The 19,290-nt window shown below is 43.2% G+C and overlaps 1 protein-coding gene across 1 annotated transcript in view; it reads right to left on the reverse strand.

The window, feature by feature from the left end:
- The window catches only part of LOC145354265 (solute carrier family 2, facilitated glucose transporter member 5-like), a 79,086-nt gene extending 61,132 nt beyond the window's left edge, over positions 1–17,954 (reverse strand). Inside the window, exon 1 of the mRNA XM_080205354.1 lies at positions 17,904–17,954. Coding sequence (XP_080061480.1) covers positions 17,904–17,954 — 51 coding nt within the window. The remainder of the gene's footprint in view (positions 1–17,903) is intronic.
- Positions 17,955–19,290: the final 1,336 nt, after the last annotated feature.

Below are 19,290 nucleotides of genomic sequence, written 5' to 3' on the forward strand. Positions count from 1 at the left end.
CCGCTGCTGCTCTGGATTCTGACTCTGTACCTGAAGCAATCCAGGAGTGGGATAGAGTTTGTAAATAAAGGGAACCTGGTGAAGGGTCACTGGCTCCTGGGGAGTTATTTTATCAGGAATCCTGATGTTGTTGGGGCTGGCATCTGGAGAGTATTCCATCACGCTGTTGACTTGTGCCTTGTAGATGGTTCTGGGGAGTCAGGAGGTGAGCTACTCATCTCAGGATTCCCAGCCTTTGACCTGCTCTTGTATTTATGTGGCTATTCCAGTTCAGTTTCTGATCAGTGGTAAGTCTAGTCCATGGTTACACACTGTTCAGGTCTTGTTGCATTTGAACATGGACTGCTTCAGTATTTGAGGAGTGGTGAATGGTGCTGAACATTGTGCAATTATTGGCGAACATCCCCATTTCTGAGCTTGTAATGGAGGGAAGGTCATTGATGAAGCAGCTGTAGGTGGCTGGGCCAAGGAACCAGCCTGTTCAGCACTGATATCAGAAAGTAGAATAGGAAGCTGGACATCTCTCCTGTAGAAAGCTAGTAAAGCCTCAGGTCAGCTGAAAACGGAGACGGATTGGTTTTTGTAGGGTAAGAAAATTAAGGCGAGTGAATGGAGTTAAAATACAGACAAGCTATGATCTAAATGAATGAGATAACAGCCAGAGGGGCTGAGTGGCCTCCTTCTGTTTTTATATTCAGAAGGTGAAAAATCTCTTGTTTAACTACACTGTCCTTAAATCTGGGACAAGAATCAGATTCTCTCTCATTCCCGCTGATGCATTCTCACGAGTTTGTCAGTTACTGCTGGCTATATATCCAGACAAGGAAATTTAATTATCTGATTTCCAATTTCCACAAATATTCCCTTCAAATGTTTTACAGATTTAGAAGCAGGATTTACAAGAGAAGCTTTATTTTATTACAGATGAATGTGCACATTGCAAAGTCACAGCAGCTTCATCACTGAGAGAATTACTGATTGATTTGAGACTAGGGAAAGACAGTGGATAGTCCCTGGGTGAGCGAGAGGGACACACACACACACACACACACACACACAGAGGGAACAGACAGAGAGGGAGGGAGGGAGCCTGACAGAGGGTGGATTAAGAAAGACAGAAGATGTACATTTAGCACTTTCTTGACTATGATATTTTTTCAACTGCAGCCACTGTTGGAATGTGAGAATCTCAGAGCCAGGATATAAGAACATAAGAAGATAAGAAATAGGAGCAGGAGTTGGACATGAGAAGACTTTGGCTGATAGGATTAAGGAGAATCCTAAGGCGTTCTATAGATATGTTAAGAACAGAAGATTGGTTAGGGCAAGATTAGGGCCAGTTAGAGACAGCAGTGGGAGGTTATGTGTGGAACCGGAAGAGATTGGAGAGGCATTGAACCAATATTTCTCTTCGGTGTTTACGCAGGGGGACATAAATGTAGCTGTGGAGAACACTGGGTTACAGGGTTGTAAACTGGACAGTATTGCAGTTGATAAGGAGGATGTGCTAGATATTCTTGAGGGTTTGAAAATAGATAAGTCCCCTGGGCCGGACGGGATTTACCCTAGGATTCTCTGGGAGGCAAGAGAGGCGTTTGCAGAGCCTCTGGCTCTGATCTTCAGGTCGTCGTTGGTCACAGGTATAGTGCCAGAAGATTGGAGGATAGCGAATGTTGTCCCATTGTTTAAGAAGGGGAACAGAGACTTCCCCGGGAATTATAGACCGGTGAGTCTTACTTCTGTTATGGGCAAGGTTTTAGAAAAAATTATTAGGGATAGGATTTATAGTTATTTAGAGAGTAATGAATTGATTGGAGATAGTCAGCATGGTTTTGTGGAGGGTAGGTCGTGCCTTACTAACCTTATTGAGTTTTTTGAGAAAGTGACCAAAGAGGTGAATGGGGGTAAGGCAGTTGACGTGGTACATATGGACTTTAGTAAGGCGTTTGATAAGGTTCACCATGGAAGGCTTCTGCAGAAAATGCAGATGTATGTGATTGAGGGTGATTTAGGTAATTGGATCAGGAATTGGCTAGCAGATAGGAGACAGAGGGTGGTGGTTGATGGTAAGTATTCGTCATGGAGTTCGGTTACAAGTGGTGTGCCTCAGGGATCTGTTTTGGGGCCACTGCTGTTTGTAATTTTTATAAATGATCTGGATGAGGGTATAGTTGGGCGGATTAGTAAATTTGCTGATGACACCAAAGTTGGGGGTGTGGTAGATAGTGAGGAAGGGTGTCATAGTTTACAGAGAGACTTGGACAAGTTGCAGAGCTGGGCTGAGAGGTGGAGGATGGAGTTTAATGCGGAAAAGTGTGAGGTAATTCACTTTGGCAGGAATAACAGATGTGTGGAGTATAGGGCTAATGGTAGGACTCTGAATAGTGTGGATGAACAGAGGGATCTAGGTGTATGTGTACATAGATCCCTGAAAGTTGGGAATCAAGTAGATAAGGTTGTTAGGAAGGCATACGGTGTCTTGGCGTTTATTGGTAGGGGGATTGAATTTAGGAGTCGCAGCATCATGTTGCAACTGTACAAAACTCTGGTGCGTCCGCACTTGGAGTATTGTGTGCAGTTCTGGTCCCCACATTATAGGAAGGATGTGGAGGCTTTGGAGAGGGTGCAGAGGAGGTTTACCAGGATGTTTCCTGGTATGGAGGGAAGGTCCTATGAGGAGAGACTGAGGGATTTGAGGTTGTTTTCATTAGAAAGAAGGCGGCTAAGGGGGGACCTTATTGAAACATACAAGATGATTAGAGGTTTAGATAGGGTGGACAGTGATAGCCTTTTTCCTCGGATGGAGAAAGCTAGCATGAGGGGGCATAGCTTTAAATTAAGGGGTGGTAGTTATAGGATGGATGTCAGGGGTAGGTTCTTTACCCAGAGGGTGGTGAGGGACTGGAATGCCCTGCCAGCTGCAGTTGTAAATGCACCTAGTTTGGGGGCGTTTAAGAGATCCATGGATAGGTTTATGGACAAAAAGGGATTGGTTTAGGTTAGAGGGTCATTGCTTTTTAATTGGTCGGCGCAACATTGTGGGCCGAAGGGCCTGTTCTGCGCTGTAATGTTCTATGTTCTAAGTTCTATCTAGCCCTTCGAGCCTGCCCCACCATTCAATAAGATCATGCCTGATCTGTCGTGGCTCAGTTCCACATTCCCGCCCTCTCCCCATAACCCTTAATCCCCTTGCCTACCAAAAACCTATCAACCCGTGTCTTAAAAATATTTAGCGAGGCAGCCTCCACCACTTCAACGGGCAGAGAGTTCCAGAGATTCACCACCCTTTGAGTGAAGAAGTTCCTCCTCAACTCCGTACTAAACCTCCCCCCCCCCCAACTTATCTTGAGGCTGTGCCCCCTAGTCCTACTATCCTTTCTGAGCGGGAAGAGTTTCTCCACCTCTATCCTATCCATCCCATTCATCATCTTATACGTCTCAATGAGATCTCCCCTCGTTCTTCTAAACTCTAACGAGTACAAGCCTAGTTTATTCAGCCTCTCCTCATAGCTCAACCCCCTCAACTTCGGTATCAGCCTAGTAAACCTCCTCTGCACTCCCTCCAAGGCCAAAATATCCTTGTGTTAAGTGCGGCGACCAAAACTGCACACAGTACTCCAGCTGCGGCCTCACCAATGCCCTATACAGCTGCAGCAAGACCTCCCTACTTTTATATTCAATCCCCCTCGCTATGAAGGCCAGCATCCCATTCGCCTTCCTGACCACCTGCTGCACCTGCAAGCTGGGTTTTTGCGACTCATGCACAAGGACCCCGAGGTCCCTCTGCACCGTCGCCTGCTGCAGTTTTTCGCACAGTAAGATCCCACATACAGCAATCTGATTAGATAACTGCTTTTGTAATGTTAATTTTGGAAAAAATACTGGTCAGGACACCAGCTAGAACTCCCCTGCTATTCTACCACTGACCTCTGATGCCACCTATAAGCTTCTACATCGAATCCAGATTCCCTATAGTGCAGAAGATGCCATTCAGCCCATCGAGTCTGCAATTACTGTCTGAAAGACTCTCTTAACCAGATCCTACCCCCCATCTAACTTTCTATTTGCCTCATCCTTTATCTTTCAATTTCCAAGTCCCTTCACCTGAACCTTGCTCCTCCGCTCCAGTTTAAAGCCATTCTTATCTCCTCTGACCATACCTCTTATTTGTACTCTTTGTCCCTCCCTGTCACTCTCCAAAAGACCTTTAGAGTTTCTGCCTCCAGAAACTCCAAAGTGTTTCATGAAGACTGCCTGAATCATAAGTTTTGCGCCTTGACTTCAGCTATGATTCAAATGGCCCACTAGGGAGCTTTTGCCAAACAAAGTTTATTTAAAAATGTAGTTAACATGTATAGTAAGAAAATCAGCAAAAATTTTTATTAATTATAAACAAAAAACAAAACAACCATTATAATGCTATAATGCTCAACAAATATATATCTATGCTATTCCACTCAAAACCAATCCTGTAAATAACCCTTTAAACAGGTTTGACACAGCAAAGACTAATGCTCACGTGATACTGGATTTGGGTCCTTTGATTGAAGTCTGCAGTTCTCTTGATAGACTCAGAATGCAGTCAGAACAGCTTCCCAAAACACCAGGAAGACTCTAAACAAACCACAAAGTGCAAATTCTCCCCTTCAGAAAGGCAAAACCTTGTTTTCAGATCACCAGCAGAATTTCCAAATCAAACAGGAAGAAGTCTCTCAACATCAGGTCAAATGAAGGGGGATAATTTCAAAATAAGGGAAATATCACTTCAGAGAGAGATGAGGAGAGACCATGTCAGTTAGGATTATATTCACTGGAGTTTAGAAGAGTGAGAAGGGATCTCATAGAAACTTATAAAATTCTAACAGGGTTAGATAGGGTAGAATCAAAAAGAGTGTTCCCACTTGGTGGGGAGTCTAGAATTAGGGGTAATAATTTGAGGATAAGGGGCAAACCTTTTAGAACTGAGATGAGGAAACATTTGAGTGTGTGGCATTCACTACCATAGAAAGTAGTTGAGGCCAAAACGTTATCTGACTTCAAGAAGAAATTAGATATAGCTCTTGAGGCTAAAGGGATCAGGGTATTGAATTTGACGATCAGCCATGATCATAATGAATGGTGGAGCAGGCCAGAAGGGCCAAATGGCCTCCTCCTGCTTCTAGTTTCTATGTATTGAATGGCACAGCAGGGCTCAATGGGCTGAATGGCGTATTCCGTTCCTATGAAGGCAAATTAAATGGACGGCACGGTAGCACAGTGATTAGCACTGCTGCTTCACAGCTCCAGTGATCAGGGTTCGATTCCTGGCTCGGGTCACTGTCTGTGTGGAGTTTGCACATAATCCTCGTGTCTGCGTGGGTTTCCTCCGGGTGCTCCAGTTTCCTCCCACAGTTCAAAGATGTGCAGTCTAGGTTGATTGGCCAAGCTAAACATTGCCCCTCAGTGTCCTAAAATGCGTAGCTTAGAGGAATTAGTGGATAAAATATGTAGGGATATGGGGGTAGGTCCCGGGTGGGATTGTGGTCGGTGCAGACTCGATGGGCCGAATGGCCTCTTTCTGTACTGTAGCGTTTCAATGACATTTCTATTCTGCAAAAAACTGAGTAAAAGACGAGTAAATAATGGAGGATTTCAATTACCCTGATATTAATTGGATAAAGGAGTAGGTAAATGGGCTGAGGGAATGTCGATTCCACAATGTGTACTGGATACCTCCTGACCAAATACATAAGGTGTCCAATAAAGAAAGACTCACCATTTAGATGAAGTAGGGCTAGCAGCCAAGAGCAACTAAGACAAGTAAAACTAGGGCAACATCTAGGCAATAGTGACCATAATATGCAAATTATGTCAGAACAGGACACAAGTATGACACAAAAAGACAGGCCAACAGATTTGTGAAAAGCTGGAAAGGGAACTTGGAAAAATAAAATGGACAGCAAAACTGGAAAACAACCAAGCAGAATAAACACGGGAATCGTTTAAAATTGTGTTCATGGTGCGGGGAAAGTATATCCCACTAAAAGGAGAGAACACTACTGAGATTCCAGGGATGAAGAAAATCATTAGAAAACCAACCAGGGTTAGGAAAGAGTTATTAAGTAGATAGAAAGTAGAGGAGTGCAAGATCAAAGATTGCAAAGAGATTCAGAGGGAAAAGTGAAAAAATATTGGGAAGGCAAAGTGTAATTATGAAATGAAATTTTCAAGGAACATTAAACAAACCAGTAAATATTTTATAGCACATTTATAAAAGGAGAAAGACAGTGATGGGAATTGAATTGTTCACGAATAGTCAGGATAATAACACAGGTCACGACAGAGAGATGGCAGCAATCCTGAATCATATTGCTTCTGTATTTCCCAGTGAGATAGCTCAGATGAACATGACACTGAAAGATGAGGTAAGCAAGGAATTAAGAGCATTGAAATTTATAAAATGGATGTGTTGAATAAATTAAACAAACATCAAGTATCTGGTGCAGATGGATTGCATCCAAATATTTAAAACAGAGAGGAGATAAGGGAGGCATTATTACAGGACTGGCAGACGGGAGGGTAATGTGACTCCTATATATAAGATGGGGGACAACGTCCAGGAAGTTATAGACTAGTCAGTTTAACATCAGTGGTAGTTAAAGTAATGGAATCCTTGTTAAAAGAGAGAATGGAAGAACATCGAGAAATGAGACGTCCAGGAATGAATAGTCCACATGGATTTCAAAAGGATAATCTTGCTTGACCAACTTTAAGGGTTTTTTTTGAAGAAGTAACAGGGGTTCTCCTCCTCTTGGTATCAGGCCCAAAGAGCACATTGGTGACCATGGAATTCCATTGGATTGGTTCATGTTGATGCTTGGCAAAGTATTGCAATGATTTGCTGTTGTCTTCTGCAGGTTGGCTGATCGTAAAACTCTCCCATTCCTGTCACCTGCCATCAGGTGTGTGGAAAGATTTATAGGCTGGAATCAACCTGCTAAGGCCAAACTATCAACACGTTTCCCATGACTATCAAGTCCTGAAGTGGAACTTAGCGCCAGATATCCTGGTCCTGAGTTAGGGATGTTCCATTGCACCACAACTTGCCCCTAATGGGAAGGTTTTAGAGAATAGTAATGCAGTAGATGTAATTTATCCAAAATTTCAAAATGCCCTTGATAAGATGCCCAGAATAGACCAGAGGATGAGGTTGGAGATTGTGCAGTCAGGACGTTAGGGGCAGAATGGATTGCTTGCTTCAAGGCAGAGCAGAGAGAGGGAGTAAAAGATTGTTATTCAGAGCAACAGGAGGAGGGAAATGGTGATTCCTCAAGACCCAGTGTTGGGGTCACCGCTGTTCACAACTCCCATCAACAATCTGAACTTGGAGATCAAACACAACTTCTAAATTTGCTGACGACACAAAATTGGGCAAAATAGTGATTGTCAACACTGAAGAGAACTGTAACAAATTATAGGAGGACATTGTCCACTCACTTGATGAAGGAGCTGTGCTCCGAAGGTTCGTGATTCCAAGTAAACCTGTTGGATTTTAATCTGGTGTTGTGAGACTTCTTACTGTAAATTACAGGAGGACATTAATAGATTTGGGAATGGACAAACAATCAACAAATGAGGCTCAACACTGATTAATATTGGCAGGAAGAATAGAGAGATCAACTATTACTTAGATGGTGTGAGTCTAGCTGGGGGAGTGGGACAAAAGGGATTTCAGAAAACAAATAAACTATCACTGAACAACACTCCACAGATTAACCATAAACATTAGCAAATCAAGCACTAAACTTTATTGCTGGAGGGATAGAATTGAAATGTAGGGAAATTCTGTGTAAGCTGCATTGAAACTTGGTTAGAGAACACATCAAGATCTGTGTGCACTGGGTGTTAAATAAAGGATACAGAAACACTAGAGAGGGTGCAGAGAAGATTTACAAGGGTGATATCAGAAAGGTGTGGGTATAAATAATCAGGAAAGTTTTGTTTATTTATTTATTAGTGTCATGTATTAGTAGGCTTACATTAACACTGCAATGAAGTTACTGTGAAAATCCCCTAGTTGCCACACTCCAGCACCTGTTTGGGTGCACTGAAGGAGAATTTAGCATGGTCAATGCACCTAACCAGCACATCTTTAGACTATGCAAGAAAACTGGAGCACCCGGAGGAAACCCACACAGACTTTGCACACACAGTGACCCGAGCCAGGTATCAAACTCAGGTCCCTAGTGCTGTGAGGCAGTAGTGCTAAACACTGTGCCACCGTGCCATCAAAGGATAGAAAGACTGATTTGATCTGACTTATTATTTCACATGTATTAGTAGAAAGTGAGAAGTATTGTTTCTTGCGTGTTCTACTGACAAAACATACCATTCATAGAGAAGGAAATGAGAGAGTGCAGAATGTAGTGTTACAGTCATCGTTAGTGTATAAGAAAATCAACTTAATGGGCGATACGTCCATTCAAAAGTCTGACAGCAGCAGGGAAGAAGCTGTTCTTGAGTCAGTCGGTATGTGACCACAGACTTCTGTATCTTTGCCCGACAGAAGAAGGTGGAAGAGAGAATGTTTGGGGTCCTTAATTATGTTGACTGCTTTACCGAGGCAAGTATAGACCGAGTGAATGGATGGGAGGCTGGTTTGTGTGATGGGCTGGGCTACGTTCACAACACAGCTGGATTTCTTTTCTCTTCATAAAAGGCTGAGGGGGTGACTGAACAGAGGTGTTTGATTCTGAAAGGTTTTGACTGAGTGGATACAGAGAAATGTTTCCTCTTGTGGGGACAAGGAACTCGAGGCTGTCAATACAAGAGCATCACCAAGAAATCCAACAGGGGATTCAGAAGAAGCGCCTTCGCCCACTGACTAGTACAGACATGATGGGCTGAAGGGCCTTTTTCTGTGCTGCAGACCTCAATGACTATAACTGAGAATTTTCAAACCTCTCTTACTTCCTTTAAGACCAACCTCTTTGAAGAAGCTTTAATTCACTAATGTCTGTTGAAATGTAAGATTGTTTTTGGATATAAATGATTCATGTCAGTGAGGTGGGCTTACAATTGAATGGTGGACAGCATCAAAGGGCTGAATGGCCTGCTCTTGTTGAATAGTTAACTGACATCTGAATACAGGAACATGAGGCAATGTCCAGAAAGGTAAGAGGTGGAGGATAATCGGAGCGAGGGAGCAGCAGAGTAGTGGGAGGTGGGACAGGGCCACACAGGAAGGTAAGGGGTAAAAGGGAGAGAAAGAAAGGCAGATACTTCATTCCATCATCCACACACTGCAGATGCTTGATTAACTGATCAGCTTTCACCAGCCGCATGGCTCACTCCTATTTGTTGAATCTTGTGAATACAGGAGCCACTCTCCAGCCTGGAGGAAGTAACAAGACTCTATGAAATATTAATCTGTGTTCCAGCTATTGCCCCCCTCCTTACGACAAGCAATTCGAGGGTCTATCCCATCTGGTCCACGCTCCCTGTAGTCATTTTGTGCTTTCAGTTTCTTGTGTGACAGATGCTTTATTGACCTACACATATGTTATCAGATTCCACAGCCAGCCTGACTGGATGTGATGAATTCACTTGCCACATCTGCCGTTTCCCCATCCCTCCCATTCCAACACAAACTTAATCCTTAAAGAACCAGTGAGTTTTTCATAATCTGCAAACTGTGTCCATAGCGAGAACTCACTTCCTGCATTCCCATTGCTTTGTGGCAGGAAAATTATATAACCTTTCAAAACAAAAAGGGCAGAAACACACAATGATGGACAAACAAATTTCCTTGAAAAGAATCTGGAGCTATTTTAACTCAATTCAATAGGGTACAGGCCCAGTTATTACTCAGGAGTGTTTGATGGGGACAGTGTAGAGGGAGCTTTACTCTGTATCTAACCCCGTGCTGTACCTGTCCTGGGAGTGTTTGATGGGGGACAGTGTAGAGGGAGCTTTACTCTGTATCTAACCCCGTACTGTACATGTCCTGGGAGTGTTTGATGGGGACAGTGTAGAGGGAGCTTTACTCTGTATCTAACCCTGTGCTGTACCTGTCCTGGGAGTGTTTGATGGGGACAGTGTAGAGGGAGCTTTACTCTGTATCTAACCCCGTGCTGTACCTGTCCTGGGAGTGTTTGATGGGGACAGTGTAGAGGGAGCTTTACTCTGTATCTAACCCCGTACTGTACGTGTCCTGGGAGTGTTTGATGGGGACAGTGTAGAGGGAGCTTTACTCCGTATCTAACCCCATACTGTACGTGTCCTGGGAGTGTTTGATGGGGACAGTGTAGAGGGAGCTTTACTCTGTATCTAACCCCGTGCTGTACCTGTCCTGGGAGTGTTTGATGGGGACAGTGTAGAGGGAGCTTTACTCTGTATCTAACCCTGTGCTGCATCTGTCCTGGGAGTGTTAGATGGGGTCAGGGTATTTATTCACTAGAAAATAGGTTCACTGTGATTTATTTCTCAAGAGATATTTTGGTATGTAAAAGTGGAACTGGATTGTAAAGGATAAGCACATTTATAACTGCACATAGTGTACCAAGTATACAATTATTGAAGTGTTTAATAATTTACAAACTCATTCTACTTGCTCACCAACCTTTTTGCTCACAGTTTTCTTCTCCTAAACCCTCTCAGGAAGTGAAGGCTTCGGAGAGTGGAAGTGAGGGGAGAAAGTGAGGGAGGGAGGGAGAGATTCTGTGGATGGGATGGTCATGGGGGTAAGGGGTGAGTGTGAGGTTCAGGGAGAGGGAGAGCTGAGAACGGGAAGTATATAGAAAGAGTTAACAAGGGATTATGATAGTCACCAAAGAATCCAATATGATAATTCTGAAGAAATGTCTTTCCCCAAGGTGTGGTGAGAATGTGAAACCCACAATCATAGTCTCTCGATACAATAGTATAGATACATTCAAGGGGAAACTAGACCAGTATCTGAGAGAGATGGGACAAAGGGTCACATGGTAGATTTAGATGAGAGAAGGTGGGAGGAGATTTGAGTGAAACATAAACACCAGCATAGATTGTTGGGGCCGAATGGCCTGTTTCTGTGCTTTACTAGCCTGTGATTCCATTAGACTTGGTGGCACATGAATACATAACTGACTGATCTGATAAAGCTCTGCTGTCCTGTCACATCCAGCCGTGAATGGTGGTGGATATTTAAACAACTCACTGGAGGAGGAGGGTCCACAGATATTCCCATCCTCAATGACGGAGGAGCCCAGCACATCAGCGTTAATGGTAAGACTGAAGTATTCACAACAACCTTCAGCCGAGTGGATGATCCATCTCAGCCTCCCCCTGGGCTCCCCAGCATCACAGATCTCAGTCTTTAGCCAATTTGATTCCATGTGATATTAAGAATTGGTTGAAGGCACTGGATAGTGAAAAGGCTGACAATATTCCAGCAATAGCACTGTAGACTTGGACTCCAAAACCAGCTGTACCCCTAGCCAAGCTCTTCCAGTACAGTGACAATGCTGGCATCTATTATCCAGGTTTGTCCTGTATATAAAAGGTGGAACAAATCTACTCCGGACAGTTCACACACAATCAGTCTACTTGCCACCATCAGCAATGTGATGGAAGGTCTTGTCGACAGTGCTTTCAAGGGGCACTTATTCAGTAATAACCTACTCAGTAATATTCACTTTGGGTTTCACAGGACCACGCAACTCCAGATCTCTTTACATCCAGGATCCAAACAGAACTCCAGGAGTGAGGTGAGAGTGACTGACTGCCCCTGATGTCACGGCAGCATTTGACCAAGTGTGACATCAAGAAGCTCTCCCAAAACTGAGGCCAACTGGAATTAAGGAACCTCGTGTTGTAAGAGATGGCTGTAGAGATCGTGGATGCAGAATCGATAGATTTTGGGATGGGTTCTGAAGGTTGGAAAGTGGTAAATCTAATCCCACTGTTTAAGAAGGGAAGGAGAGAGAAAGCAGGGAACTGCAGATCTTTTAGCTTTATATCAGTACTAGGGAAAGTGTTAGAATCTATTATAAAGAATGGGATAACTAGATATTTAGAAAATAATGCTGGAATTGGGAAGAGTCAGTGTGGATTTATGAAAGTGAAATCATGTTTGACAAAGCTGTTGGAATTTTTTTGAGGATGTAACTCATTGAGTCATAGAATCATAGAGGTTTACAGCCATGGAAACAGACCCTTTGGCCCAACTTGTCCATGCTGCCCCTTTTTTGAAACTGCATTTTAACTCACAGAATAGATCAGCAGGAAGCAGTCGATGTGATGTATTTGCACTTTCAGAATGCATTCGGGAAGGTCCCACACGGGATATTAGTAAATAAAATTACAGCTCATGGGATTGGGGGTAATATATTGTCATTAATTGAGAATTGGTTAATGGACAGAGAACAGTAACAGGATAAATGGTTCACTCTCAACTTGGTCAGCTGTGACCTGTGGAATTCGGCAAGGATCAGTGTCTGGGCCCCAGCTGTTCACAATCTATATCAATGATTTGGATGTGGGACTCAATATATTTCCAAGTTTTCCGATGGCAAAACTCAGTGGAAAGGGAGTTGTGAGGAGGACTCAAAGAGGCTCCCAGGGGATTCAGACTCAGTGGGTGGGCAAGAACATGGCAGATGAAATATCACGTGGGAAAATGTGGGGTATTCCACTTTGGTTGGAAAAACATAAATACAGAGTTAATTCTTCAATAATGAGAGATCGGGAAGTGTTGATGTCCAAAGGAACTTGGCCGTCTTTGTTCATAGGTCACTGAGACTAACATGCAGGTACAGCAAGCAATTAGGAAGCAAAAAAATACATTAGCCTTTATTCAAAGGATTTGAGTATAGGAGTAAAAATGTCTTGATTCAATTGTATTGACCCTTGCTGCGACCACACCTAGAGTATTGTGTGTGGTTTTGGATTCCTTACCTTCCCTCTATTTGCTATAGATAGAGTGCAATGAAGGATCACCAAACTGTCCATTGAGAGGAGTTTGAGCAGGCAGGCCCTGTATTCTATAGAGTTTACAAGAATGAGAGGTGATTGCATTGAAGTGGACAAAATCTTTACAGGGCTCAACATGGTAAATGCAAGAAGGATGTTTCCCCTGGAAACAAAGGGATACAGTCTCAGGAGATAATCCATTTAAAACTGAGATGAGGAGGAGTTTATTCACTAACAGGGTAGTGAATTCTCTTCCCCAGAAGACCATGGAAGCTCAGTTGTTGAGTAGGTTCATGACAGAGCCTGATAGATTTCTGGATATTAAGGGTATCAAGGGATATGGGGACAGTATGGGGGAATGGCAGTTAAATAAAAAATGATCTAATTGAGGATCCAAATAGCCTCTCCTACTTGTCCCAAAAAGGGAAATCCCTCCACTGTTTCAAGTCAAATCTTGCATAAAGGAAGATAGATGTGGCTGTTGGAGTTTGACATTCTCAGCCCCAGGCCACACTGCAAGAGTCCCTCAGGATAGTGTCTGAGTGCCAAACATCTTCAGCTCTTCCTCAGACAGCTTCCTTCCAGGTCAGAGATGAGGATGTTCGCAAATAACTGCACAATTCAGCACCATGCACAACTCCGCAGATATGGAAACAGTTCATGTCCAAATGTAGCAAGACTGAGATGACATTCAGACGTGTGTTGATAAAAGGTAAAACTGGCCACCCAAGTACCAGGCAAGACAATCTCTAACAAGAGAGGATCTAACCATTGCCCCTTAACATTCAATGATTCCTTGATGCCACACTTGCTCAAATGCTGCCTTGATTTCAGGGGCAGTCACTCTCACCTCACCCCTGGAGTTCAGCTCTTTTGCTTGGATCAGGCATGTAAAGTTGGGTGGTCCTGGCAAAATCCAAACCCCACCAAGCAAAACAGGCCACCAGTTTTTAGAAACACAAGTTTTTCAAAACATATTTTTCTTTCAAAGCCATAAGCCACAATGTGATCCTTTTAGCAACATTCCACTGGGGTCAAGAGGTTTCCAGCTACACTCAAACTGCTTAATTATGTTTTCCTGGAAAATGTTGTCTTTTCCAGGGAACAGCAACCAGAGACCATGTGATAACCATTGAAGGAACACTCTCTTTTAAAAAAATACAAATCATTCCAGAGTGTTCCTAGTCTTTGAAGATGGGCTATTTTCCATGACTAAAGTACTTGTCACACAACAGTCAATGATTGTTGTACAATCCATGTCCCCATAAATGAATAAAAATAAACCCACTTGGTTCACTATTCATAGAATCCCTACAGTGCAGATCGAGGCCATTCAGCCCATCAAATCTATACCAACCACAATCCCACCAGGTCCTTCCCATAACCCCACATATTTATGCTGCTAATCCTCTGACACTAGGATCAATTTAGCACAGCCAATCAACCTAACCCACATATCTTTGGAGTTTTAGGGAAGGAAATCAACCTTGCTTACCTAGTCTGGCCTACATGTGACTCCAGACCCACTGCAGTATGATTGACTCTCAACTGCCCTCGATTCAAGGGCAATCAGGGATGGGCAAAAACACTGACCTTGCCAACAATGCCCACATCTCACAAATGATTTAATTAAAAGAGAAAAGGTGACAGGGGAAGAGTCAAGAGGGAAACTAGGATAGAAGAAAGGGTAATGAAAGAGCAGAGGGCAGAAAAATTGAATGAACTAAGGAGACCCTAAAAACAATGGGGTTAGGTAGAGTGTGAAGGACACAAAAAGGAAATCAAACTCAGTAGCCTGATTGAAATTCCCTCTCTTTTCCCAAAGATGCTTAACATTTATTTTAACTGGGACTATCGTCAGTGTAGAGCAACTCACTGGTGAGGACTTGGTATATTTACACCACTGTCTCAGATCTCAGGCAAACAAGACTGGACAGCTTCCCATCAGTCCTGCTGTGCATTCATGGTGTTTGCACTGAGAAGAGGTCAGCATACACCGAGTTGACCACCATGGGTTAACCCAGCTTCTTACAAGATGGGTCGATGCCACATGAATGAAGCTGAGACTCCTGCTCGGTCCTGTCTATTTCATATTCACAGATAAAGCATTTGAACACTGCAGCATGTGTGACTTCCTGTGTTTTTCAGAAGCGTGTTTTGTGTCATGTTTCTTGTGAAGAAGATGTTAAGATTCAACTCTGTTTAAAGGGAACTGATTTGTCCACAACTGGCAGCCCACACGCAGAGCACAGAGAAGAGTAATTGCTCCTAATTATTGGGGTGTTTGTCTTGATCTGAGTTAAAGCAGCGTTGCTTTCTTAGGATTGTCCTCTAGGGTTTTAGAGGAGAGTTTAATTGGATTGATTAACAAGAGAAAGTCATGTGAATGGGCATTGTGAGGTGTACACAGAGACAAGCAGGCAATTGCTGTTGAAATTTAAATAGAGCAGCAGCTCTTTCTTTCTCTCTGGAAATTGATGTCAGGGACCTACTAGAAAATAGCAATCTTTTTCCAGATGTCTGCAAAAGGCAAGAGTTTTGTTCCTCTCTCTTTCTCTGGAGTTCTGCTGTTTGAATACAGATCTTTCTCTGGAGGCTGTTGTCTGAGAGTCAAAAGACAGATGTCTTTCCACACCTCTGTCCACAGGTGTTAAAAGGCTAGGAGACTAGCAATCTATGTAAGCCTCTGTACTTTTGTTAACTGATTCTGAAGAGGGGTTTATGTTTATGGGGGATATTGCTTAAATTGGAATTAATATTGATAGGCTAGTAGTCAAGATTGATAACTTGTCATCTTTGAACAGCTCAATTGGCAGAGGTTATGCAAATTCTTTTTATAGTTAAACTGTATTATTAAATAAAGTATCTTTTTAATAAAAGATTCCTAGTGGGTCAATAGGGTCACACCTGAAGTGAAACACCTTATTGTCACACTAATGTGAAGTTGTTTCACCAAGGATATGTGGGTTAGGTGGATTGACCATGCTAAATTGCCCCTTGGTGCAGGGGAACTAGCTGTGGAAAATGCATGGAGTTATGGGGATAGAGCCTGGGTGGGAAATGTGGTTGTACACACTCGATGGGCCCAATGGCCTCCTTCTGCACTGTAGGATTCTATGATTTCTAATACCTAAAAAAAAAAGTTAGGGTCTGGGCTAACTTCAGAATGTATCTGAGAGTTTCTGATCTGCTCCCTAACAGCTCAGCTGGTCTTTTAGTACACAATGAATTCCTCTGTTTCTTGTCCACTGGTTGACTTTTGAGTTAAAAATGCTACTTTTAACTTCACTAAAATATAATCAAACAATTGCATTCAGTCAATAAAAGTAAAGCCAGACACTGCATTCCTTCAACACTTCCACTGCATTCACTGAGCCTCTCAAATTAATACTGATAAATAGGTGGGATAGTAAGTTGCAATATGAAATTTATAAATGGACATGGATAGGTGAAGTGAATGAGATTAAAATTTGGCAGATGGTGTTTAACATGGATAAATGTGAGGTTGCCCATTTTGGTAGGAAATGTGCAAAGGCAAATTATTATCTAAACTGGGGAAAAACTTCAGAATGCTTAGGTGCAGAGGGATCTGAATGTTCTTGTGCATGAATCACAGAAGGGTAGTGTGCAGTTACAGCAGGTAATAAAGAAGGCAAATGGAATTTTGGCATTAATTACTAAAGGAATTGAATATAAAAGTAATGAAGTTTGCTGTTACTGTACAAAGCATGAGTGAGATTGCACTTAGAATATTGTGTACAGCTTTGTCCCCTTACTTGAGGAGGGATATGGTTGCAGTGGAGGCAGTTCAGAGGAGGTTCACTAGATTGATTCCAGAGATTGGGCAGTTTAAGCTTCTATCCCCTGCAATTCAGAAGAACGAGAGGAGATTTAATTGAGGTGTACAAGATAATGAGGGGAATTGACAAATTAGATTTGGAGAGGATATTTCCTCTTGTGGGGCAATCTAGAACACGAGGTTATAGTTTTAGGATAAGGAGTAGCAGATTTAAAACGGAGATCAGGAGAAATTATTTCTCTCAAAGGGTTGTGAGTCTGTGGAATTCACTTCCCCAGAGTGTGGTGGATGCCAGGACATTGAGTAAATTTAAGGACAAGGGGGACAGATTTTTAATTAGTAAGGGTTTGGAGGGTGATGGTGAACAAGCAGGAAAGTGGAGTGGAGGCTGAGATGAGATCTTAGAGCAGGCTCGAGGGGCTGAATGGCCTACTCTTGCTTCTGGTTCTTAAGATGCTTATGAAAATCCTTCCAATGAGATGGGGAAGATTCTGAGACTGCAGCAGGTAAATGTTATCCATGACCTGTACATAACAGCTAATTGTGTCTGTTAAAGGCAACAGTCAAATTAAAACCCAAAAATACCTTTTTAATCAAGGGACCAGACTTGGTGACATCATGACTGATCCCAGCCCTCATAAAACATTCTAAAACTCTTCACACACAATGGGCTGGCTTAATGTGCATCAACTGTTAGTTAAATGCAACAGGACTGTGTATATAGCACCAAGAGGAACAGTCAGGTGTTTTAAGTGGGTTATTGAGGGGGGTGCATTGGCCAAAACACCAAGAGAAGCTCTGCCATTCTCTGAATAGTATCATAGGATTGGTGACTCTCATCTGCAGAGGCAGATGTGGCCCCACCCTGCCTCTGGCAGTACAGCACTGCCTCCCTCAGGACAGTACTGGAATGTCAGCCTGGCTAATGTGCTCAGACCAAAGACAGCCAGGCAATTTCAGATTCTGGAGTGGGGTCTACCTACTGGCTCGGAATTGTTACATAGAACAGCCAGAGATTGCACAGCACTCGACTCCGAACTACTCTAACTATTCAAAAAGGTTCTGACATTTTAAATGCACTCGCTTATAAAGAATGTTAAAGTGAAGGGAACACTATCTAGTTCACCGAGAACGCAGTTGTTACTCTCCAGAGCAGAAAACAGTTGATTCTTACCCTGATGATTTTCCCATTGTCAGACTCACAGAGATAAGCTTCTTCCACCATGATCCCAGCCAGAGACACTCAGCAAACATTCATCCCCAAACTCCCAACTCAACCTCACTCCAAAGCGGGTAGAAGCTGATTGAAGATCCTCTGGGCTAATGGGGAGTGAGGGCTGGCTGTCAGTTCCGGGAGGGGGTGGGAGTTGGGAAAGTTTGCTGGAAAGACGGAACTATCACGCGGAAATAAAGGACTTGTTATTGTAGTGAGAATGGCGAATGAGAAGGTGCTGGGATTCCTGCAGCTTTTATTTCCCATGTTGTGTGGAAGTTCGAAGACAAGCTCTCTGTTTCTTTTATCTGACTCCGCAACTCCATCTAAAAGAATCGGAGTTATTCTGCGCTGATCCAGTGAAATAGCTGATTCCAGAGATTGGGCAGTTTACTCCCTGCAGTTTAGGAGCATCTCTGATGCTGCAATGTTCTTGGAAATGTATCCACAACTTGTCTGAGGGATTGCTTCTTCCGTCAGTTTAAAGGAACACTTTATCACCCATTACTGAAACCAATTGTGTTCTTAGTTCTATCACATCCTCCTGTGCTTCTTAAATGTGAATACAACCAGTCAGGGGCAAGTGGAGACCTCGCACCGCCTTCTGCTGCTTCACCAGTCAATAAAAACAGGTTTGATATTCACTCGTTAAGAAAGCCCACCAACGCCTCCACTTTCTCAGGAGGCTAAGGAAATTTGGCATACCAGCTGGAATCCTCACCAAATTTTACAGATGCACCATAGGAAACACCCTTTCCAGGTGTATCACAGCTTGGTATGACTCCTGCTCCGACCAAGATCACAAGAAACTATAAAGGGCCATGAACTAAGCCCAGTCCATCACTCAAACCAGCCTCCCATCCATTGATTCTGTCTACACTTCCCGCTGCCTCGACAAAGCAGCCAGCATAATTGAGGACTCCATGCACCCTGGACATTCCCTCTTCCACCTTCTTATAAAAGTCTGAGATACCAACTGACTCAAGAACAGCTTCTTCCCTGCTGCCAGCAGACTTTTGAATGGACTCGTATATTAAGTTGATCTTTCACTACACCCTATCTATGACTGTAACACTTCATTCTGAACTCTCTCTCCTTTCCCTCCCCCCCACCATGGCACAGTGGTTAGCACTGCTGCTTTACAACACCAGCGACCCGGGATTCGATTCCCAGCTTGGAGTTTGCACATTCTTCATGTCAGTGTGGGTTTCCTCCCACACTCTGAAAGACATGCTGGTGAGGTGCACTGGCCATGCTAAATTCTCCCGCAGTGCACCCGAACTGGCACCAGAGTGTGACAACTAGCGGACTTTCACAGTAATTTCATTGCAGTGTTACTGTAAGCCTT

This window comes from Carcharhinus amblyrhynchos, chromosome 17 (genome assembly GCF_965287045.1).
Source record: "Carcharhinus amblyrhynchos chromosome 17, sCarAmb.v2.hapA, whole genome shotgun sequence".
NCBI lineage: Eukaryota > Metazoa > Chordata > Chondrichthyes > Carcharhiniformes > Carcharhinidae > Carcharhinus > Carcharhinus amblyrhynchos.